The sequence below is a fragment of the Pongo pygmaeus genome, chromosome 19 (genome assembly GCF_028885625.2).
Source record: "Pongo pygmaeus isolate AG05252 chromosome 19, NHGRI_mPonPyg2-v2.0_pri, whole genome shotgun sequence".
Classification (NCBI taxonomy): Eukaryota; Metazoa; Chordata; class Mammalia; order Primates; family Hominidae; genus Pongo; species Pongo pygmaeus.
Window position 1 is genome coordinate 54,054,267 of NC_072392.2, and position 23,954 is coordinate 54,078,220.

General features: G+C 39.0%; 1 protein-coding gene across 9 annotated transcripts in view; it reads left to right on the forward strand.

Moving 5' to 3' along the window:
* ACACA (acetyl-CoA carboxylase alpha) overlaps positions 1–23,954 on the forward strand; it is a 331,795-nt gene that overhangs the window by 183,285 nt on the left and 124,556 nt on the right. For 7 of the 9 annotated variants that reach the window (XM_054456897.2, XM_063655503.1, XM_063655506.1 and 4 more), the window contains 5 exons: positions 7,481–7,594; positions 8,829–8,942; positions 10,329–10,418; positions 12,089–12,207; positions 23,394–23,417. In XM_054456897.2, the coding sequence (XP_054312872.1) occupies positions 7,481–7,594; positions 8,829–8,942; positions 10,329–10,418; positions 12,089–12,207; positions 23,394–23,417 (461 nt within the window). The remainder of the gene's footprint in view (positions 1–7,480; positions 7,595–8,828; positions 8,943–10,328; positions 10,419–12,088; positions 12,208–23,393; positions 23,418–23,954) is intronic. The other 2 variants (XM_063655504.1, XM_063655505.1) reach the window with 1 other exon arrangement.

The following is a 23,954-nucleotide window of genomic DNA, read 5'->3' on the forward strand; positions in this document are numbered from 1 at the left end:
ATTCAGTTATCTGCCTAGCTGGTTAACTCTAAATCATATAACATTTTTTAGAATAGCCACTTTAAAAAATATGTAATTGTAGGGAGAGTTCATTGCCTTTGCTACCCTAGAATGGCTAGATGGTGGGGAAACGAGAAGATGCATTTGAGAGGGAAAAATATATATATCAGTACAATGTAATACTTCAACTTCCCCCAAGCGAACAGGTTTCAGCTAAGAAATGATATAATCTATGGCAACTTGCTAATTTTTTTTGTCAGTCAAAAGAAGGAAGAAAGACTATTTAGATTTTTTTTTTTAATTTAATGAAAGGATTGTTAAATCTCATTTGGATAAAGCCAAGACTTTCTGTCAGAAAAGGGTAATTATGAGGAGGGTAGAAGAATCTGTCAGTTTGGACCTAGAATGGGGTGGAATTTGCCTTTATAGGAAGCTAATTATGGTGAGTTTTTCTTTTTATTGTGATTACGTTTTTAAGAACTTAACAGTTTTCTGCACTAAAAATAGACCAAAGCCTAGAATCCTTGGAGCAGCAGAAGAGTAATGATTGTCCAAGACTGTCGCTGGGTTTCTTAAATTCTAATTTGTAAGATATAGGGGCTCAGCTCGCTCCTTTTGCGGAGTGATTGTAAGTAACGCTTGCCTTAAGAATCTCATTATTGGAACACGGAGCCATATTTCCTCTGAGAATTCTGGAGTAGCTTTGAGCCGGGGCTGTTCATTTCTCAAGTAATCACGCTGGTGTGATGGAGAGAGAAAATGGCAGCTGTTCGGAGCTCAGGCCTTCAATTTTCTTCAGAGTCCAGTCACTCAAGTGTGTAATTACACGGGGGGTGCTGCAGAGGCATTGGGCCCTGTCAGAGAACTGGTTTGAGGCTTTGCTTTCTGCTTTTGCCCGTCAGGACAGGCAGAAGCCAATGGGACTCTGACTTTCCACGCTGTTCTTTTTTTCTCCCACCTTGTCATCCTGATTACTTCTTACCTGCATGGATAGTACCCAAACTTTCTTTCCAACAGGCTGAGCTCTTTAGAGAAAGGAGCTGTTTCAGAGTTTGAGTTTGGGTGAATAGGATGGAGGAGGAGGAGGACAAGGGGGACGGGAAGAGGAGGAGGAGGAGGAGGAGGAGGAGAAGGACGGTTGAACATGTGAACCAGGAAGCCATATTTGTCCTTTTCTTTATTTTGGTGTCATTACATTTTTCTTTAAAAAAAACAAAAACAAAATGAGACCCAGTAAACATAAGAGGATCTGTAAGCTTTCATGTCACTAATTTCTTTTCAAATATCAGTTGTTTTCCTTTCATCTTAGAGATTTGGAAATCAAGAAGTTAATGATATGATCAAGCTCAGGGCCAGCTAGCAGTGACTTATGGAACATGGGTAAAAGCTCAAGACGGTGCTCTTTTCTGATCTGATGTTACTGAATGCCAGACATGTCTTCCTCTTTTCCTCTTTGACAAGGCTTAGCTGCTCCCCCTTCCTTCTTCCTCTCCCTCCTCCTCTCCCACGTCTGCATTAATGGTAGTAGCTGGTAAGAGCCATTTTGGTTGTTTGGATTATTCTTTCCTCGGATCTTAGTGTCTTTTACAGATGTCACCTGCACATGGTAGCACTTCGACTCCCCCAGCTTGTGTTCTCTGCTGGTTCCCCTTTCTTTGCATATCTTGTCTTCCTGATTGATGGTTATGTGCCCAGTATTCCATTCTCTGCTTTCTAGAAGTAGGAATGTTGATAGTATGCTTTGCTGAGCTAGATGATGATTTTTGGGGCTTTTGAACATACAGGGAGGGAGGTATCAAGAAAATCAGGCTTCCATGAGTCAATGTCATGGGATATGCGTTGCTCTAGTAAAGAGGTACCTTTATCCTCTCCAGGTGTTAGCATAACTTGCCCAGTGGTAACTTGCCTCATGGACTGTCAGGCAGATTTCTGGTAATCTTTAACTCTGTCTGGAAAGCAAAGTAGCAGGTAAAAGGCTAAAGTCCTAGCAGGTTTCCTCCATTTAAAGGGACATTGTAACACAATTTAACACAAAGTCTGGAAGACCAATAGTACATTTATTTTTTGAAAGCTCTTCTTATTTCTTAAATTTAACTTTATAGGAAAAAGCTTAGAACTCAGAACATTGTTTATGTTTGCTTAGAGATATTTAAGGAACTCTTTAATCTTTAGCCAGATTAAGCTAATTGGTACAAATACAAAGTATCAACATCTTCATAGCTGTCTAGATGGCAATGTACATATCTTCTAGCCACCTTGATGGTAAGTAGTCTTCCCCTCACTGCTTGTAACTTATTTTTGATATGGTCCACATGAACATGCTATAAACCATGCTTCTGTATGAGTAATACCATGCCTATGAACCCCTGATTTGGTTTAGATGGGGAGAATTTATGATGCTGATCAGCACCTTTCCTTCCTCCACTTAACCTGACTGCAAATAATTTTGTCCAATATGTAAATAAAGAAGAAAAGTCTTTCTCAGTGATTCCACGTTCACTGATTAAGGGTGATATTAACAATTGTTAAACTTACCCTATGACATTTTTTGGGATGTCAAAAAGTGCAGATATAACTAGAAGAAGCTACCAGTTCGTTGCTGATACTGGGTTTAGTGCCTACCCGGCTGAACAATAGTTAATGTCTTGAGGACATTACACATAAGGTCACATTCTTTTCGTTTTGAATTGCCTTCTAAGATCAAGTTGGACTATGTTGGTTTCTTCTGTCAGTCAACTATGTAACTTTGGCTATGCTTTTTTTTTTTTTTTTTAATTAAAGATGTGGTCTCACTGTGTTGCCTGGGCTGCTGTCAAACTTCTGTGCTCAAACAGTCTTGGCCTCCCAAAATGCTGGGACTACAGGCATGAGCCACTGTGCCCAGCCTTGGCTATGGGTTTAACATTTTATCATGTTTGTTGTATTTCTGCAAATTCGAACTATTTCCTATAGTTAGCTACCATCTAGGTCAAAAGTAAAAGCAAGAAATAACTGTTTTGTACCAGTATGGCTGAATAATAATTTTCACTTCGTTTTATGACTCTGGACAGTTGGAACAGACCTTTGGTTGGTGGATTGGGACGCCAGATTTTTGCAAGTGACCTGTAATCCCAAAATCAGCAGGTTGGCTCTTTAAACAAACCTTTTTATGTTGACTAAACACATCTGCTGACCTAGACACCATCTAAAGGTATCCTTACAAAATGTTCACCAGGATTAGATGGTGATGTTGGTTTCTCCAGTTGCCCAAAAGAAGCCTGTCTCTAGGACAGAGGGTAATAAACTTCCTATTGGATGTTAATTGGCATCTTAAGATAGGTGGTTCTGAAAAACCCTGATGTTTTCTTGCAGAACCTGAATCCTGTGTCTAGGTCAGGGACAAGACAGGGTTGAGGAAGTTATTCTATACATAATTTTCTGTTGCCAATTTTTTTCTAAGTATTAATGATGACAGTGGAGAAAATATTTGAATGGAAAACTTCCAAGTCAGAATAGACTAATGAAAATAGTGGTTAATTCATAGTGTTTGATAATTACTTCGCACTTATTTATTTATTTATTTATTTTTTTTTTGAGATGGAGTTTCGCTCTTATTGCCCAGGCTGGAGTGCAATGGCGCGATCTTGGCTCACCACAACCTCTGCCTCCTGGGTTCAAGCAATTCTCCTGCCTCAGCCTCCTGAGTAGCTGGGATAACAGGCATGCACCACTGCGCCCAGTTAATTTTGTATTTTTAGTAGAGACGGGGTTTCTCCATGTTGGTCAGGCTGGTCTTGAACGCCTGACCTCAGGTGATCCACCCACCTTGGCCTCCCAAAGTGCTGGGATTACAGGTGTGAGCCACCGCACCCGGCCTTATTTATTTATTTTTATTTTATTTTATTTTATTTTGAGACGGAATTTCACTTATTGCCCAAGCTAGAGTGCAATGATGCAATCTCAGCTCACTGCAACCTCCACCTCCCGGGCAGTTCTCCGGCCTCAGCCTCCCAAGTAGCTGGGATGACAGGCATGCGCCACCACGCCCAGCTAGTTTTTTTGTATTTAGTAGAGATGGGGTTTCATCATGTTGGTCAGGCTGGTCTGGAACTGACCTCAGGTAATCCACCCGCCTCGGCCTCCCAGAGTGCTGGGATTACAGGCGTGAGCCACCACGCCCGGCCCACATTTATTTTTTCTAATCTCCATAGTTCGCTTTTCTTACACATACTGTTGCTTTTTCCTGAAGTGCTTTTTTGCTGCCTTTCTCTCATAGTGGAAAGATAAAATAAAAAAGTGGTTTTTTAAAAAAAGTGGTTTTGCGTGTTTTGCTTTGTTTTGTCTTTTAAGTTAGAACATTATCTGTAACTGCAAGGCGCGGCGGCTCACACCTGTAATCCCAGCACTTTGGGAGGCCGAGGCGGGCGGATCACAAGGTCAGGAGATCAAAACCATCCTGGTTAACACAGTGAAACCCCGTCTCTACTGAAAACACAAAAAATTAGCCGGGCATGGTGGCGGGCGCCTGTAGTCCCAGCTGCTCGGGAGGCTGAGGCAGGAGAATGGCGTGAACCCCGGAGGCGGACCTTGCAGTGAGCCGAGATCGCGCCACTGCACTCCAGCCTGGGCAACAGAGCGAGACTCCGTCTAAAAAAAAAAACAAAAAACCATGATCTGTAACTATGCAAGAGGATAATTCCATTTTTAAAAATTTTAGTTTAATCTCTAAAGGTAAACCTATATTTCCTTTAAAGGGAATGCATTCCATATCAAATCTGATACAGGTTGCGGAGGTGATTAGTGTTCTTTTTTTTTTTTTTCTTTTTGAGACGGAGTCTTCCTCTGTCGCCCAAGCTGGAGTGCAGTGGCGCGACCTCGGCTCACTGCAAGCTCCCCCTCCCGGGTTCACGCCATTCTCCTGCCTCAGCCTCCCGAGTAGCTGGGACTACAGGCGCCCACCACCACGCCCGGCTAATTTTTTTGTATTTTTAATAGAGACGGGGTTTCAACCGTGTTCTCCAGGATGGTCTCGATCTCCTGACCTCGCGATCCGCCCTCCTCGGCCTCCCGAAGTGCTGGGATTACAGGCGTGAGCCACCGCGCCCGGCCCTAGTGTTCTTATTTTGTCATGTTGGCTTTTGTTTTTAATGTTGAGACTTTAGTCTGGCTTTGTACAGAGGAGGTGAGTTGTGGCATTACCCAGTACACTTCTTATGTTTTTAGGCATTTTGGTGGGTCATTCCAATGATTTTAGTAAGTACCTCGGAAAGGAGTATGTTTGCTCTATTAAGCACATTAGGAAAGGGACTTAGGTAGGAAAAAATTATGTTGGTTTCCCTACCTACTGTTATCTATCAGTTCTTTCCTTCTGTCTTTCGATGGTCCTGTTTCTGGTAGTTTTACATATTCCTTTGAAATTCTGTTTTGCTCATTAGTTCTCAGCAAAAGGTGAGACTTACTTGCATTTTCTTTCTCCTGTTTGCTTTTATGCCTAGGATAGGTAGAACAGATTCTCTAATCTGTACTACCTGTTCAGTAGAACCTCTGGGTTTATCTTCACTTTAATAGCAGCTTTTATTTTTCTCACTCAGATGAGTGAATTATCTGGGTTAAATGGGTGAAAACAGTACTTGCACTTCCTTAATTATAAATCCCATCATATGTTTTATGACTCTGGACAGTCAGACCAGACCTCTGATTGGTGGATTAGGGAACCAGAATCTCATTCTATCATTTTCTTAAAAAAAAAAAAAGGTTTGAGAAACCTTCCCAGCATAATGGCATTGAGTATTTCAAAAGTATTTACCTTGTGATGTGGAAGGTAGGGGTGTTGGAAAAAGCATGTCTTTTATTTATACTGCATTTATTTATACTTCTGTGATAAAAGTCTATAAAGAGTATCCCTGAGATGGGGAAGGTTAAGTATGAAATAGAAATTCTTCAAGAAAAGGGCTGATAATCAAAGTAGGGAGAAGATTAACATGCAGCAACAAGCAGGCCCTTTGGGTCTTCTTTCATGTCCCATTGGTAGTAGGGGGAGAATAAATATTTATTAAAATACAAAGGCAATTCTTAATTTTTTTTTTTTTTTTTTTTGAGACGGAGTCTTGCTCTGTTGCCCAGGCTGGAGTGCAGTGGCGCAATCTCAGCTCCCTGCAAGGTCCGCCTCCCGGGTTCACGCCATTCTCCTGCCTCAGTCTCCCGAGTAGCTGGGACTACAGGCGCCCGCCACCATGCCTGGCTAATTTTTTGTATTTTTAGTAGAGACGGGGTTTCACCGTGTTAGCCAGGATGGTCTTGACCTCATGATCCGCCCACCTCGGCCTCCCAAAGTGCTGAGACTATAGGTGTGAGCCACAGCGCCCAGCCTAAAAATTTTTTATTTTATTTATTTTTATTTTTTATTTTTAGAGATGGGGTCTCACCATGTTGCCTAGGCTGGTCTTGAACTCCTGGGCTCAAGCAGTCCTCCTGTCTTGACCTCCCAAAATGCTGGGATTACAGATGTGAGCCACCCTGCCCAGCCAAGGCAATTATCTAAAACTCCAAGTAGAGGTAGTGATATCTAAATGGATATATTTTATATGGTGTGGTGTTAATAATTACTACTACCAGTAGCTCTGTAAAATTCAAAAAGGACAGACATTTATAAAAACTGCATTTACAGTTTTTTCAGCTTAGATGGAAATTGCATGGATAATGGATGAATTTAGGGAATAAACTGATATTCCACTGGACTCCAGTAAGAATATTTCTCTCAGAATATGATTGGGATTATTTTCTTAACATTTTTTACTTCTTAGAAGAGGAAGGACCCAATACTGAATAAACCATGGTTTCTATAGTAGGAGCCTGTTTTTTTCCTCTAATTCAGCTAAGGATTCACATGTTTAAGTATCATGGAATGATTCTTGGTACAGGAAGAAGAGAAATGATTTGGGATGCAGAATTGCCAACATATGAGATGGTGTTTTAGTTACTGTGTGTTTATAAATAAATAATTTATTCTTGTGTTTCTGTTTTGCATCCTCCTGGGTTGCTGAAAATTTGGTTTATGAGATCAAAACCACTGGGGTGGTTCTTTTTGCCTTATATCTACCTTCTTTCCAAAAGTGGGAGGGGAAACAGGAAGGCCTTTAGTCCCTGTTATTTAAAACTTTCTCTTAAAACTGAGACATATGTATTATTTCTTACTCAGAATCCCCTTGGCCCCTTTTAGTGGTCTCTAATGATTCCTTCTGCGTGTTAAAAGTATAGTGTTGATTTATAAGGAAATACATTAGGAATTTTGAATGAGGGATTTGGGCTGCCTCTCCTTAGCCAAACTTCCTCTGGGATCTTCTTTACCACGTTGTTTAGGGTAAAAATAATAGGAAGTTTGCATTTTCTTATTAATCCAGCTGGGTTTACTTTGTTTTCATTCCTTTTCTCTATTTTAAAATCCTATCCACCTGTTCTTTTTAATATGGCTATCTATGTTCTTTTTTACATTAACAATTAGGATCAGTTGTGTGGCCGGGACCCTACTCTCACTGATGAGCTGCTGAATATTCTCACAGAGCTAACTCAACTCAGTAAGACCACCAATGCCAAAGTAGCACTTCGAGCACGCCAGGTAAGGACATTTGTTGGTTTTCTTAAAGGAGGGATGGCTTTCATAGATCAGGCAGTCCTAGACACAATGAATTTTTGCTTAATCACTTTACAAAGAACATGTTATTTTCTATATATGTGTCACATTTTCCTCAGAACAAATGTTTTCATGTGGTATGTTTTTTAAAGAGAAAGGAAAAGATTAATGCTGCGTCTCTTTAAAATAGAAGCCCTTTCCCCATTAAAAAATCCTGGTATCATTCCCTTCCCTCCCTAGTAGCCCTGTGATAGTAAACCAGGGTCAGGTGGAGGAAAGGACACTCAGGGAAGAAAATAAACTCAATATTTCTTACTTCCCAAAGGGAGCTTAGAAGCAGATGAAAACTTCCAAGTGTACAGGAAATAATCAAGTGTGGAAAGCAGAAAGATAATGAAATGAATCTTAGGCGGTAGCAATCAGAACAATCCCAGAGAAGTCCAGTTAGTTTCACCCTGCAGTCTTCATTTCCATTCCAAAAGGTTTCAGCAGGGAAGCCAAGAGTTGGCACTCCCTTTGTGTTTCAGTGCATGGGCATTGACAAGGAAGCAGCATTTGAAGCTGTTCAGTGACCTTCTGCTTTCTCTACAATTGTATCCATGTCAGTGAACTACTCAAAGCTATTGAACCTCTCAGTGACCTGCTGAGGGTATTCAGATCCTACCGTGTCACTGTTTGTTTGTTTGTGACACTGCTTTCACTCTCTCTGCCCCTCACACGCACTGGTGTTACTTCCTGACGCGTTCTCCTTGGTGCTGAGTACCTGGGGCTGTCAAAGCAGCTTTCCCTAGTCTTTCTTTCTACTTCAGAGTTGTAAAAGGCTAGCTCTGCTGCATCTACCTTCCCCACAGCTGCTCCCTGCCAGACCTGATTCCCAATTAACAGCTAGTCATGCAGTCCCTAGGACCAGCAGCTTTGCAATGGTAAATCATATACACTGATGGAACTTGATGGAAGCTGTGTTCTCTCCCTTCCCCCTATCCATCATGGGAAATTGGCCACAATGCAAATCATGGTGAGAGTCAACTGAGATTCAGTATTTGGTGGCACTGGCTTTATGTTACAGGACCTAGAAGTTGTTTTACTTGGTCTCTGTTTTATCTGTGATGCCTGCACTTACAGATTTATATTTATTGCTTTTGTATCAGAGCTGCCTAATAGGAGTCTAGAATAATCACTCCCTGAGGAACGTGTGCCTCCTATTTTGTTCTCACTCTAGGTTCTTATTGCCTCCCATTTGCCATCATATGAGCTTCGCCATAACCAAGTAGAGTCTATCTTCCTATCAGCTATTGACATGTATGGACATCAATTTTGCATTGAGAACCTGCAGGTATATATATATATATATATATACATATAGCCCTTTCCTGCCTATCTGGACTCTTACCTCCTTTATTCTCAAGCATAGTTTAAATAATTAATCAATTAATTAATTTTGATTTTCCATGTAATGGAGTTTCATACCTTGACTTTCTAAAATGATTTATACTTATGAATTTTTTTTCATACAAATACTGTTAGAATTGTGGTTTAGCTTAAAAATCAAATAGGCCTGCCTTGATAGAAGTGTCCTATTGAAGTCTTTATCTTTGTACTTTACCTAGAAAGTATTCTAGGCCAGAATTAAATGACAAGGCTGGTTGATTTCTGATATATATATATATACACACACACATTTCTCTGATGATTTATGATATTTGAATCAGATGTGTACATAGGTAGTTGTTACTCTTCTGGAGGCAAAGCTATTTAAGTATCGTTTAATTTTAATTTTATGTTAATGCTTATTATTAAGCTTTATAAAAAGCCCATCTTTAAGAGATTATTGGCTAATTTTACTACTAATCAGAAGGACCACCGCAATTATTTTTTAAACATTATCTTTTCAGGAATGACTTTATATTTTTCTACCTGGGAACAAGGATACCATTGTTATATCTGGCCCAGGGGAATCTTTAGACTTTCTGTAACATTTCTTCCTGGGGAATCTAGAGGGGAAGAAAGGATGTTTTTTCTTATTTGGTTAATAGCTGAAATCTAGGGTTTCAACTGGGGTTCAAATCTAGGGTTTACCATAGTGGAGTATTGAGACAATATTTATTTTATTTAATTTTTCTGAGACAGAGTCTCACTCTGTTGCCCAGGCTGGAGTGCAGTGGCATAATCTCGGCTCACTGCACCTCCACCTCCTGAGTTCAAGTGATTCTTGTGCCTTGGCCTCCAGAGTAGCTGGGATTACAGGCACTCACTACCATGCCCGGCTAATTTTTGTATTTTTAACAGAGACAGGGTTTCGCCATGTTGGCCAGGCTGGTCTCGAACTCCTGACCTCAAGTGATCTGCCCGCCTTGGCCTCCTAAAGTGCTGGGATTATAGGCGTGAGCCACCATGCCTGGTGAAGACAATATTTAGAGAGTTCAGATAAATGTCAGAAAAGAATAATAGTCATAAACACTTATATTAGCATACAAATAATGCATTGTTAATTCAGTATTCTAAGAATTTTACATGTATTTACTCATATAATACAACGGCCCTATGAGGATAGGTATTTTATTTTCTCCATTTTGTAGCTCAGGAAGCTGGGGCACAGAGAGATTATGGCATTCAGAGACAAAATTCTTAGGTTTCACTAAATGCTTCAAATGCCAAATAGTGTCCATTGAAATTGTTCTCCTTTTGATGTAAGGCTTAAGCCTGTCTTTGTATCTTCTAGAAACTCATCCTATCAGAAACATCTATTTTTGATGTCCTACCAAACTTCTTCTATCACAGCAACCAAGTAGTGAGGATGGCAGCTCTGGAGGTAAGTATTTATGGTAATGGGACATGACCTTTTCCTTTGTTTCTAGCTGCTTTCTTCTGTCTATTTGGCTGCCATGTCAGTTCTAGTTCTCTGGCCTTAAGGTTGGTTCTTAAGGGTAGTTAGTCTCTTTTCCTCTGAAACAGTACGTGCTTACTCAGATACTTTGCTCAAGTGTTTCATCTGAACTCGTCACCAGCTTCTAGGTTCCAATCACAGGAAAATAGCTGCCAGCATTTTTCAGTAGTTTCTATTTTCCAGGTATTTGAATTCTCCCATTTCATAATGAGTTAGGATTCCTTGTAACACAAAAAGCGAAAATACATGGCTGATCAGAGCATGTGTCATCTTACTATTGTGTGATTTGGGCCAAATTAAAATTGATTTTAGTTATGTTTTGGATTGTCAAGCAGCTCTTATGAAATACTTCCTCAAAGGAAAGAAAGTAATAGCATTTAATGAACTGTGTTTTAGGTATTTTATCTTTCTCATTTAATCCTACAGTTACTTTAGGAAGTAAGAAGAAAGTGAGACTCTGAGAGGTTAAGTGATTTGTCCAAAATAACATAGATAATAAGTGGAAGAGTTTGCATTTGAACCCAGGCTAATCTGACTCCAAAGACTTCTGTTTCCGCTACAGCACACTACCTCATTAAGCACAAAAATTGCAGGCCCTGAATACCACTGTAAAGTTGCCAAATAGATGTTTTTTGAAGATGGGGAAAAAGAGTGTTTTAGATGATTTTATGTAATGTAACATCACGGTAGTCTGTTGCCAGCTCTTTTGTGTTACTTTTTATTTGTACTCTGTGGTAGAGTGTAAATTATCCTACTCAGTAAACGCCAAAAGTTATAAACCATTTAAGTGTTTTGTAGTGTTTTCATGTCATTTAATGAGAAGCTTCCTTATATACTTCCCGTGCCATAGAATCTCAGGTAGCATTTTATGTGCATGGCAAATTTGCTGTGAAATGTGTGAGGTTGGACTGACAGTTTTTGCAGAGATGTAGCCTATTGCTGTTTCTTTTTTTAATTTAAATTTATTTTTATTTTATTTTATTGCTGTTCCTTTAACCCTTGAGTCAAGTTTGTGTATTTGAGATATTATATGTCAAATTATGTCTTACTGCTTATGCCTTACTGCTTTTGATCAGGGTTTGCTGAAAACTGATTTTGAGCGGGTAGAGAAGTCGGGGAGGACATAAAACAAAGACATGAGATAGTAAAAGAGTTGAACTGTACTGTGATTGCTTGTGTCTTCTATTTTCACTCTGTAAGTGGCTCAAAATCAGCACCTCTCATTTTTCTCACTGCTTAATCTTCTGTTGAAATGATCATGCTTAATAGATTAACAGTTGTAGTTCTATATGCTGTCTTTTGCTAAAGATTAAATCTTCTCCAGGGTTTAGGTTAGTGTGGAAGAAGGTTTACAGTGCACATAGGTGTCCAGCAGAGGCAGCCTAGTTTTGTTTTCATTAGTAGTCGTGGTTATAGTATTAAGACTCCAGCTTTATTAATTAAAGCAAGATATGTACGTATACATAGGGCCTTGGGACTTCTCTTCCCACAGAGCACCTTCTGCCTCAGATACCTCGTTTCAAGACTCTTTTTCTGGGCTATTTTCTTAATTTCTGTTTTTGAAATTTATTTACTGAGGGTTTCTTTTGAACCAGGTGTATGTTCGAAGGGCTTATATTGCCTACGAACTTAACAGTGTACAACACCGCCAGCTTAAGGACAACACCTGTGTGGTGGAATTCCAGTTCATGCTGCCCACATCTCATCCAAACAGGTGAGTTTGAAGTGGTATGTGTACCCGAGCCAGCCAGGGGTATACCATGAGAATCAAGGGGAGTAATGTGTATGACAATTCCATGTTTTTTTAGTTAGAAATGTAGGGCAAAAAATGAACAATATGAACCATAAGAGAAGAGCCTTTTGGTGCCCACTTCTTTGATCTAAAGAGAAAAATTATGGTCTAAGTAAGATGAAAGTTTAGGATTATTCCATTCGTTCTTGCTTGTATTATGTCACTGAGGAAATAGTTTTTCTTTTTTAAAAAATTAGAAAGAATTTACTAGCATTTTACTTGCTAGAACTTTGCCAGAAAAATCACTCTTTTTAACAATTTAAATCAGCAATTAGACCAAAAAAATATTTTGGGTGGAATGCTTTTCTTTTCTACATGTTTGCTATGGGTTGAGGTTATACCTGAGCCAGTTTCATTATCTTCCTAAAACAGACAACCTGAATTTAGCAGTTGAAATTCAATCAGTTTTTAAAAATTACATTACAGAACCAAACTTCTTAATCTCAAATAAATTACTGAATTAAGCCATGATAATTACATTATTTGTCCCTTCCTGTGTCTTTTAAAAAATAAAATGTACATATGGACATTTTTGTTTCAGAATTGCTTTTGTTTTAAAATGAAAATACTTTATCTTATAGGCTATCTTTTAAAAAGTATTCTAAGGCAATGAAAATCTAGGAATTCCACCCACACATAGGTTCATCCCCTCCTGTGCTTTCATTCTTTTTAGTAATACCACAGGAAATATAAATACCACAGCCAATCTTAACCTGCCCCTCTCCATTTCTTCTTTATGGCCTTTGGTTCTTCACTTGGTATTACAAAGTACTGTGTCTTTGGGGAACCTTAGTTATAGACACCAGAAATGGTTTTGTTCTAAATTGCCACTTCACCCAAAGCAATAGAAACCCTTTCTGGAGACAAAGAAGTCTGTGCTGAGACTTTTGGCCACTGGATGCCACTGTTGATCCAGCAGAGGTCGGCAGATGAGCAGAGGCATCTTCAGAAAAAGTACCTCTCTTCTTTGTCTCAGAATATCCTTTCACTTCTCTACCTCGAAAATACCTTATGGCTGGCAGAGAAAAGCATATATCCTTGATTTAGCAAGCATCTCTCGGTACATTTTTGCCTCCATGGATTTCAGAATCTCATTTTCTAGAAACGAATGGTTGTCCTTCAGTGAGCGGCAAAGTACTCATGGCACACATGGGCACAGCACTCAGTCTTCTTTCTTTTCCTGCATTCCTTGAATAATTGTAGAGAACTACACGCTATACTTAATGCTCTTTGTAATTCTCAGGGCAGTTCTCCTTTTCTTCCTGCTTTCTCCTTCTTCCCTTTGGGCAGTGATTTGTAGTCAGGCTGCAGGGCCGCTTCTGATTTCCTTCCCTCCTCATCACTCTCCTTGTCTTTCTTAATTGTTCTCCCTGTCCTACTTTTTTTTATTTGAGGATATGTCCAGTTTGGTGAGGGAATGTTGGCTGAAAAATGAGAGAAATTCTTCTTGACTGCTTTGTTAAGAAATCTTATTCACCTTTCTATGTCAAGAGTGTGAATCTTGGTTAGTTCAATGTGGTTACAAAACTTATATGCCTGTCCCTCCCAACATCTGGACATGCCTGTGGATAAAGATCAGACTTGAACATAACAGTAATCCTGTAATCTCCCTGAAGTCTCCCTTCTAAACCTGCTGGACTATTATTGTTATGGTCATCATTATTATTGGTGTAACTGTGAAGGTGAAGATAATTGCAAAATAAAAAGGAAAAATAAAATCATCTTTGTGAAAACCAGAAAAATGTTAAAATCGCTTTAATGTTTTTTGGATCTTAAGTTCTTTTGTTTAGGATCAAATGATCAGGTTTGATCATAAAATGATGTATTCAGTTTCAGAGTGTAGCTTGTTCAGTTATTGCAGATTTACTACTTGAATTTAGTTTTATAAGATTATATACATAATACATTATCTATAATATATATGAAAAAAATATATTTTATATATATAAAAAATATATTTTTCCCCCAAATGTTTTTGTTAAAATTTGGATTTATAACCTTATTGTGACACCAGCTGGTGTACTGCAATTGAATTCTGACACTAGCCATCTGAAGTTAGATCAGATGCCACAGGCTAAGGGCTCAGTCCACCACCAAATTGTCTCTACTTCAGATGGGGCCATAAGTGGGGTCCCCTGGCCACTTGCACTTCTGACCAACTGGCTACAAATTTGAGGGTCCCCTCAATTTTCTCAGTTTGATAATTCCCGAAGAACAACTCACAGAGTTCAAGCACTACAGTTTTATTGTCAGGATCAGCCAAAAGCACAAGACGCTTAGGGTGAAGTGTGGGATGGTCTCAAACACGGAGCTTCCCTGTTTGTTCCCTGTGGAATCAGAGTTTATCAGCCCTCTCAGCACATCCATGTGTTCACCAACCAAGAAGCTCCATTGACCTTCAGTGTCCAGAATCGGGGCTTCATTACGTAGGCATGCTTGATTAAATCATAGCCTACATGATTAAACTCAATCTCCCCTCCCAGAGGTCCAGCCGGCTGAAAGCCCTCAACCCTCTAATCATATAGTTGGTCTTTCTAGTGACCAGCTCCCCTTCTGAGTCATCTCATCTCTTAGCATAAACTCGGGTGTGATCCAAGGGGCTTATAAATAACAGTGACACTCCTATTATTTGGGAAATTATAAGGATTTAGTCTCTCTTCCAGGAACCAGAGACAGTGGCCAAAGTCTTTATTATACAATAGGCCTGCTCATCTTAAACAGACATCTAAGCTCTTTTAGATTTAGCTAGTTTTGAGCCAAGTACTTTTCTTCTTTTTCTAACTCCAGTACTTTTTTTGTGTGTTATTGTTTTGATCAAGCAGGCAAAAAGCATATTGTTTCTCATTCTACAGAAAGAAGTTACAGAGGGTTACCAATATTTGTTCCACTCTGTCCTGTAAGGCTCAGTTATGTCCACTAACCTCTAGATTAATGATTCTCAGAATTATCTGAGGGGTAATTTGAAAATACACATATTGGGCTCCTGACTTTCAAGACCCAATTCATTTTGGATTAGAGTCCAGGTGACCACTTTGAAAAGCTCCTCTGAGCTCTGATGAACAGCTATAATTGACAGTTACTACTTCTAAACCAGTACTGTCAAATAGAAATATAATACAAGCTACATGTTATTTAAAATTTTCTATTGGCCACATTTAAAAGAGTAAAAAGAAACAGATAAAATTAATTCAGATAACATCTTATTTAACCCATTATATCTAAAATACCATTTCAATATGTAATAACAATTGTTAATATTTTTTTCTTTTATTCATACGGTATCTTTGAAATTTAGCATGTATTCTATACTTACAGCATATCTCAATATAAACTAGCCGTATTCCAAGTACTACCCTAGCTGCATGTGGCTAATGGCTGCTATATTAGACAGTTCAACTTAGACCAAAAATTAATTAGGACAGTCACATTGAGCCCTCTTTTTTTTTTTTTTTTGGTTACTGGTAGTGCTCGTAGAGAGAGGAAAAATTATTATTCTTATGTTGCTTATTCTTAGTAGTTACAGGAATTATCCACACTTGATGTTATAGATGTTACACTACAATGTTTTATGAATGCTTTAAAAATCAGTGAGAATAAAGAAAAGGCATATGAATCATACATATTTTACTTATCAATGCAAAACAGAATTTTATATTTTTCCCAATTGAGGTTAACAAACCAATTTTTTTTTCCCCCTCCCATAGAGATGGGGTCTTGCCATGTTCCTAGGCTGGTCTCAAATAATTCTCCTGCTTCAGCCTCTCAAGTAGCTGGGACTACAGGCATGTGCCACCATACCTAGTACAGACCAAAAATTATTGGGGGAGAAAACAGGTTTTTTTTTTTTTAGATAGAGTCTCACTCTGTCGCCCAGGCTGGAGTGCAGTGGCACGATCTGGGCTCACTGCAAGCTCCCCCTCCTGAGTTCAAGCGATTCTCCTGCCTCACCCTCCCGAGTAGCTGGGACTACAGGTGCCTGCCACGACGCCCGGCTAATTTTTTGTATTTTTAATAGAGATGGGGTTTCACCGTGTTAGCCAGGATGGTTTCGATCTCATTACCTCTTGATCCGTCTGCCTCAGCCTCCCAAAGTGCTGGGATTACAGGCATGAGCCACGGTATTTTGTTTAACCAATTTTTTGTGTTTTCTTTCCTTGCACTTGGTCTTCGCATTCCTAGCTAGGTGTTTTTGAAGTAGACAGAGTTTGTCCAGCACATCATTAGAAGTGTCTTAGTAAGCTGTAATATCAAAGCAAGACTGCAATCTCATTGTGTGTGGAATTCCATTCCTGCAGCTTTTTTTTTTTTTTTTCGAGATAGAGTTTTGCTCTTGTTGCCCAGGCTGGAGTGCAGTGGCGCTATCTTGGTCAACACAACCTCTGCCTTCCAGGTTCAAGCAATTCTCCTGCCTCAGCCTCCCGATTAGCTGGGATTACAGGCGTGCGCCACCACACCCCACTAATTTTGATTTTTTAGTAGAGATGGGGTTTCTCCGTGTTGGTCAGGCTGGTCTCCAACTCCCGACCTCAGGTGATCTACCTGCCTCGGCCTCCCAAAGTGCTGGGATTACAAGCGTGAGCCACTGCACCTGCCCTTGTTTTTGTTTTTTAACTCCTCTTACTATAATTCCCAGTCACGCAGTTTGTTTTTGACTGTGATTTAGCCTCCATAGGTTGGGGTGAAACATGGCACTCTGTCTGCAAACTGGCAGCAGAGTTTTTTTTATTTGTTTTTTTGTTTTTTTTGTTTTTTTTTGTTTTTTTTTCAGGAAAATCCCTTAGTTGCTGTTGGGATTGAAGACCTGTATCTTACTTATTAGGACCTGTTTTGATTTTTAGAGAAGTGGGCAAAATATATTACAAATGACTAGGGGAGCCTCTGAAAAGGGAGAAGACACCTGTTTTTTAGCACACTTGAACAGTTGCTTTGTAGTAACATATTTGGTACATTTTTGTTTTTGTTTTAATTCATCATAGGACTTTGCATTGTTTGACATGTGGTTACTCTTTTTTGGTATAATTCGACTATTTTTAGGAAAAAAAAACTCCAATAATTTTTTTAAAAAGCAGATTACTAAATAGTTTATTCCTAATCTGTGTGACTTCCTATTTCATCCTTCTTGCTAGGTGTGCATCAGTTGAGGTATATTATCTCCTTTTTGATCTTCTACCCAAGACTTCCAAATTTTTTTTCTGGGGACTGTAGTTCCAACTTATTTGACATCTGTAGGTCTTATTCAGCAGAGGATCCAGTTACTAGAACTTCACTCAGGGAAGCTCCTGGTCTGGATTTACCCTTTACTTCTAAAATTTCCTTCACTTGAACAGCATCTGAAGAGATTTTTCTGATTTAAGCATAGTTAGAAACATATTTTTATATATATACATATATATGCACACACACACATATGTATATGTATATGTAATGCATGTGTATGTTGTGTGTGTGTGTGTGTGTGTGTTTCGTTTTTTACCTTCTTAGCATTTAAAGGCTGTGTGATTCTTTTTGAGGGGAGGGGATTTTTTTTTTTTTTTAATGTGTCATTTTTTAACTGACTTGTGTTCTTGAAGGAGAAGTGACTATCTCAAGTTGTTTTCATGGTGCAGGAATATTCAGGGCAACTGGTCTATACTAAGGGAGCATTTTATTATTGTGCAGACTTCTAGAACCTAATTCTCTCATTGAAGATTCTGTGAGCCCAGCCCTTTAGTGAGTTTTACATGACTTAATCCTGGAGTTCAAACTATATCATTGAATATTCCTTTTTCTCCTTCTTCCCCTAGTGAGTCTCAGGGTTTAGAGCCCAAGTTTTGTATATGTCTGTCTTTTTTCCTATTCAGAAACTTAAGTATCACTCACTGGTGCTGGAGATGGGAAAGCTTGTTACACTGAAGCATCATCCTGAATGTCTGTATTTTGCACAATTCATTGAATCATTTGACCTTCAGGATTTCACTAAGCTTTGGGCATATTAAGTGCCTCAGGATAATCTGGAAACAAATTCTTCAGTCAACTAGTATTTGATCTTTTAGAATATAGCTATATTTATACAAACATATGTAAAGTATATTATCTCATAAATTGTGCCTATGCATATGACTCTATATAATATAATATGACAGTCTGGGAGTACACAATTTAAAACTCCAAGTGATTTTTATAATTAATATACGCTAGTGAACATGAGTAATCTTTTTAACCTTTAATCTGTGATTCAAATAAGAAGCATCACATTTGATGCAGGAGATGGAAGTGTACTTTGTTGTACGTTTCCATACATATATAATGGGTGAGGACCTATTGGTGTTTATTTCCACCTATTTCGTAGATGGAAATCCATGCTTTAGTTAAGTGGGATTCCACTGTACCTTCTCTGCTATTTGCTACTTGTGAATTTGGCCTTCTGTGTTATAATGTTTTAATTCAAATACTTCTCTTTTATCAAGTCTTACCTCCAGAAGAGGTTGGCTGTGTTTTCCCCGATAGCATGTGTTTTGGTCATGGCTGAGTTTAGGCTGCTTGACATCCATCCTCAATGTTCAGCTGTTGGTGGGTGGCCTCTGGACTTTTTATTCATAAGGAAGGTTAGAAATCAGGAGCCTTCCATGTGACTAACTGGTAGCCAACTGCCATTCTCAAGAATTCTGATAATCTTTAACACCCAGAGATTAGACCTTTCTTTGGATAGTACTGATATACTCAGACGTCATCCAACTTGTAGCATTGTTTCTGCAGTGGGAGCACTTGTTGTAGTTAGCAAGCCAGAATGAGCTATAAATAAATGAAATCTTACAGTGCTTGCTTCCTTCATTCAGGGTAGTCTGCTGATAAGATGCAAGTATCTGGCAGAAGAGAAGATTCTCAGCAGGTTTAAGTGCTTACCAAAGTGCTTTCCTGTATCTGTGGCTCAGCTTCTAGTCTCTGCTGTGTTATTTTGGCACTCTAGACTTGTAAGATTGGAGAGTTGAGTTTAAAACTCTCAATATATCATTAGGGTAGCCCAAGGTCCCTTCTTGTCAAGGAAGACTAGCTGAGTCCTGGGGGAAGGAAAAGCAGAATCCAGGACACCTGTAAATCCCTGTAGTTTTGTGCTGTGGGTTCACAGTTAATTATACAGCAGGCAACAGTAATATGCTGTAGCTCTGTTGGTATACTTGTTTCAGAAAGAGCAAAATCTTCTAGCAGAGCAAAGAAGGGGCTTTGGAGGGGCTGCAAATGAATGAAGTAATGATCATTTTATTGTAAACTAAAGCTCTGCAGTAGAATCAGGGCATCTGAACTGCAAGGAGGTGGTGGGGGAGATGCCAGTAGAAATACATGGTTCAGATGTGTTTTACAGTTCTTGATTTGGATTCTCCTGCAGAAATATAGTCACGCGAAGAGACCACCACTGGTCACAGCCAGTCAAATTGCTCTTTCTCCTATGGTACTGCTGTTAGTGGCTGCTAGTAGGTTATTCAGCTGACCTCTTCTGATTCTGCTTTGCTGCCTGATTTCAAAAGAGTTGCCCTATACTGGCTTTCAGTCACAGCTTGATGTAACCACTGCTTGTTTGCATGCATCCCCATCATTTTCATATAGGCTCTTTTTTTTTTCTTCTTCAAGTTAGGAAGCAAAAGAATCAGGAGCATTTTTATATGATAAAAGATTTATGTAGGGCCAGCTAGAATCAAGCCAAATGAAATTCAGCTGGAAGGGATGGTAAAAAGGCTCACAGAACTTGTGGCTGCCAGAGAAGTCAGTGTTCTTTAAATTAAAGAGGGTTCAGCTAGCAGGCGGCAACTCTGACTTTGCATTCATATTGAAGCAAGCTCTCCAGCCATTCTGGGCAGGCAGAGCAATAAAATCAGAGGTGACTTAGTGCCAGGAACCTCAGAATTCACAGGATTTCTCTTGTCTTTCTCTAAAATCTATATTGATGTGGAATGCTAACTGGGAGAGCCGAGATGAGAAAATGCCAGGTGTAGATTGTCGTTTATGACACCATATTGAACAATGTCATTGAAAGCATCCTCTTTGGTTTTTTGGTTATCACATCTGTAAAATGGAGCTAATCTACTAGAAAGAAAGTGGTTCTAATATTTATCAAATGTTGTAAATGAAGATTCATTATAATAAGTGTTTTGAATAGCCCAAACAGCAGATAAGAAGTGAATTTATATCCCATTTATGTATTTGAAAATATACTTGATTGCCTTATCAAAGATTGAGCAATTTTACTTTCTTTTTTTTTTTTTTTTTTTTTTTGAGACTTACTTTGTTACCCAGGCTGGAGTGCAGTGGCATGATCTTGGCTCACTGTAACCTCTGCCTCCTGGCTCAAGCGATCCTCCCACCTCAACCTTCTGAGTAGCTGGGATTACAGGTGTACTGTGTGCCACCACACCTGGCTAACTTTTGTATTTGTGTGAGTGTGTATGTGTGTGTGTGTGTGTGTATAAAGATGGATTTTGGAGATGTTGCCTGGGCTGGTCTTAAACTCCTGGGCTCAAGTGATCCACCCACCTCAGTCTCCCAAAGTGCTGGGATTATAGGCATGAGCCACTGCACCCGGCCTAATTTGACTATTTTTGCATGATGAGTATGCAGTGGAATGTGGCAAATTTTATTTCCAGCTACATAAATGGAATATTTGACTCCTATACAATCTCTTCCCTTAGTTGTGTGTGTGGCTTTTTTTTTTTTTTTTTGGTACAGAGTGTTAATCTAGCTTTCTGGTGTATCATAGTAGTGTGCGATATGCCACATTTGTCATATTCTTAAATTGACCATATAGCCCTTGTATAGGATGAAAAATATGTAGTGGCCAGGTTTGCTGGCTCATGCCTATAATCCTAGCACTTTGGGAGGCTGAGATAGGAGGATCACTTGAGCTCAGGAGTTCAAGACTAGCCTGGGCAACATAGTGGGACCTTGTCTCTATTTCTTAAAAAAAGAGAAAGAAAAAAAAAAGGAAACATGTAAATGATCATTATGGACATGACTAAGTATTTATCTGTTAATAGACAGTTTATCCTTCCTTCCTTCCTTGCTTATCTCCCTTACATCCCCACAGATTCTTATTCTACCAAAGTGGATAAGCTGGCTCTAAACCTACTTACATGATTGATTTGGGACCATTCCTTTAAAAATTAGAGATGTTGGAGTTTTTGCTTTTTGCCCCATACTGTGTAGATGGTGCATAATTCTTATAACAAAGCAGCAGGGAGCTCTCTGTAGGAGCTTGAGAGTTGCTGGTGGAGAAAGCCTGGCTTTTTGTTGTTATTGGTGTTCTTTTCAGTTCAGGCCTTTTTCTACTGAAAACATGGCCGTCATCCTGTGAAGACTCCCAAAGGGATTAGAATGTAGCTACAGAAGCAGTTAGGTTGTTTTATTAGATTAGGAAATTTGTTAACAGTTGAGAGAGATTATACTGGTTTTTAAACTCTAGAAACCTGGATGAATGGAACCTGAGGTTTCCTTGGTTGTAGAGTTCTCTCTGAACTGAGATTCATGGTAAGAAACTGTGCAGGTGGCCCCTTTCTTTAGTATCCTTTATATCGTAAAAGGGAGACTATTCTCATTAGCATCTGCGGTTAGTTTTCTGTTCAGCTGTACCTCCCTCTGTTCTAGAACCTGTGCATATTTTTTCTGTATTGTTGAGGCCCAAGTGCGTTATAACTAAGGATCTCTTGTAAAAATAAAACCCACCCTCCTGAGTGAGAGGCTTAAGGAATCCAAACAGCAAAGGTTCAGGTTTCTGCACTCGGAGGTTGCTCTTGCTGTCTTATGAATTCACTCTGTGATACAGGTTTGATGCAAAGAGCATTTCTACTCACAAATCACATGAGGTATACAGTTTGTGTGCAGTGATATGTCACAGCTTTTTATTTATATGGCCTGCTCAGTCTATTCTGCTCCTTCTACTGCCATGGAAAGTGCATCATTTTCCTCCCTCTATCTTCCTTCCCACATATCATCAGCACCACCCACTATGTTCTGCCCATTAAGTCCTCTGTGTGCTAGAAAACCCCAACAGTGATTAAATGCTGATAAAAGAATGTTAGAAGGTTAAGATATCAACCAATCAGCCCCCTTACAATGCCCCTAAATTGTAGGTGGTAAGTATAACTTTGCCCATTTAACATTGAAAATAAAGGTTTTTATTTGTTTGATTATTTTTCAGTTGGGGAAATCTTTTAAAAGGAGTTAGTGGCAAAGGCCAAAGAGAATGTGGGAGATGTGCCTTGCAGTTTCCTATTCTTATCGTGCTCTTTCTTTCATGATTTTGGCACATTATAAGGAAGTTCTATGGTAGTCAAATTTAGATAAGGTTTTATTTATGAGAGGCCTAGAGTTTTTAAGCTAACAGCAATTTTTAAAATCATTATGACCCTAAACTCATTTAATTACAATGTATTAATTAATTTTAACAACTTATACTGCTCTGATCATAGAATCATTTATCATTATTTTCCTGCATGATTTTCAGTTCTTTTAAGCTCCTAGAATACAGTACCTTCCCCTCTGCTCTTCTTCGTGGGAGGAAGAGTATGGTTAAAAAGACTTAGAACAGGTAGCTGGGAACCCAGATTCCTGGATACTTTTCTTTGGTGGAGAATTTGTAGGTCTGTCACATATCCTGGATAAGCGATTAAGGTAGGAGGAGCTGTGGAATCAACTTCCCTGGACCTCCTTATTACACCTTCAGTAATAGGAACAAGAAAGAAGAGTCTCTAAGAATCCTGTGAAGAATTATATTTCTTATTGAAGCTTAAGTTAATATACCATATCATATAGCTTAAATTAATTTTCATCAGCCTGTGTTTTACCACTACTCTGCATTTTTTTTTTTTTTTTTTTTTTTTGGTAATAGAGCTATTTTTAAAATCCATGGTAAATACATTTTGACCCTTTCCATCAACAGCTGCTGTGGTGAGGTAGGTTAGGAGCATGCCACTTTGGAGGCATCCTGGGGGTTGAAGGGTAATGAGCACTTAATTATGTCTGCTGAATGCCAGAGCTGCCAAATTGGAGCTCCTCATGACTGGTCTATATCTGCTCTGACAATTCTTTTATTATGGCTTTCACTAACCTATCAGTAACTAACTGTGGTTGTTTAATTACAGAGGGAACATCCCTACGCTAAACAGGTACCGTATGTTTAGTTTCTTTTCCAATTAAAAGCACCTTTAAGTAACTTAGAATAGTGAAACCAGGAAAAAAATAACACAACACTTGACATGATAATGTGTTATCTGCTAGGGAGTCCTGAGCTCCCCTTTGGACATACTAAATTATTCTTTCTGTTTGGAAAACATGTCTTCAGCTTTTCTTCAGTTGTTCAAAAAGCACTACTTGAAAAGCCTCAGTATGGAGAAGCTCCCATCTAGCTGTATATGATAGGGGGTTTGTCTGCCTTATGTTCAGCCTTGCTAGCAACATCTTCTTTTGCTAAGTTCTCTGTGTAGTTTGGGGCTTTCAGAGGAGAAACCCTTAAGGTTACTCCTATCCTGGCAAATTATTCACAGTTTTTACAATTTTTAGTTTCTCTAATTTGCTTCTCCTTTTAGAGGAGTGCAGATCCAGAAATAGCTGATCTCATGTTTTATCAGTTTGTTAGTTAATTTTCTAAAGTGTTAAAATGTTATAATGATAGTCAGTTTTTATTTCAGACCTATAATAAGATT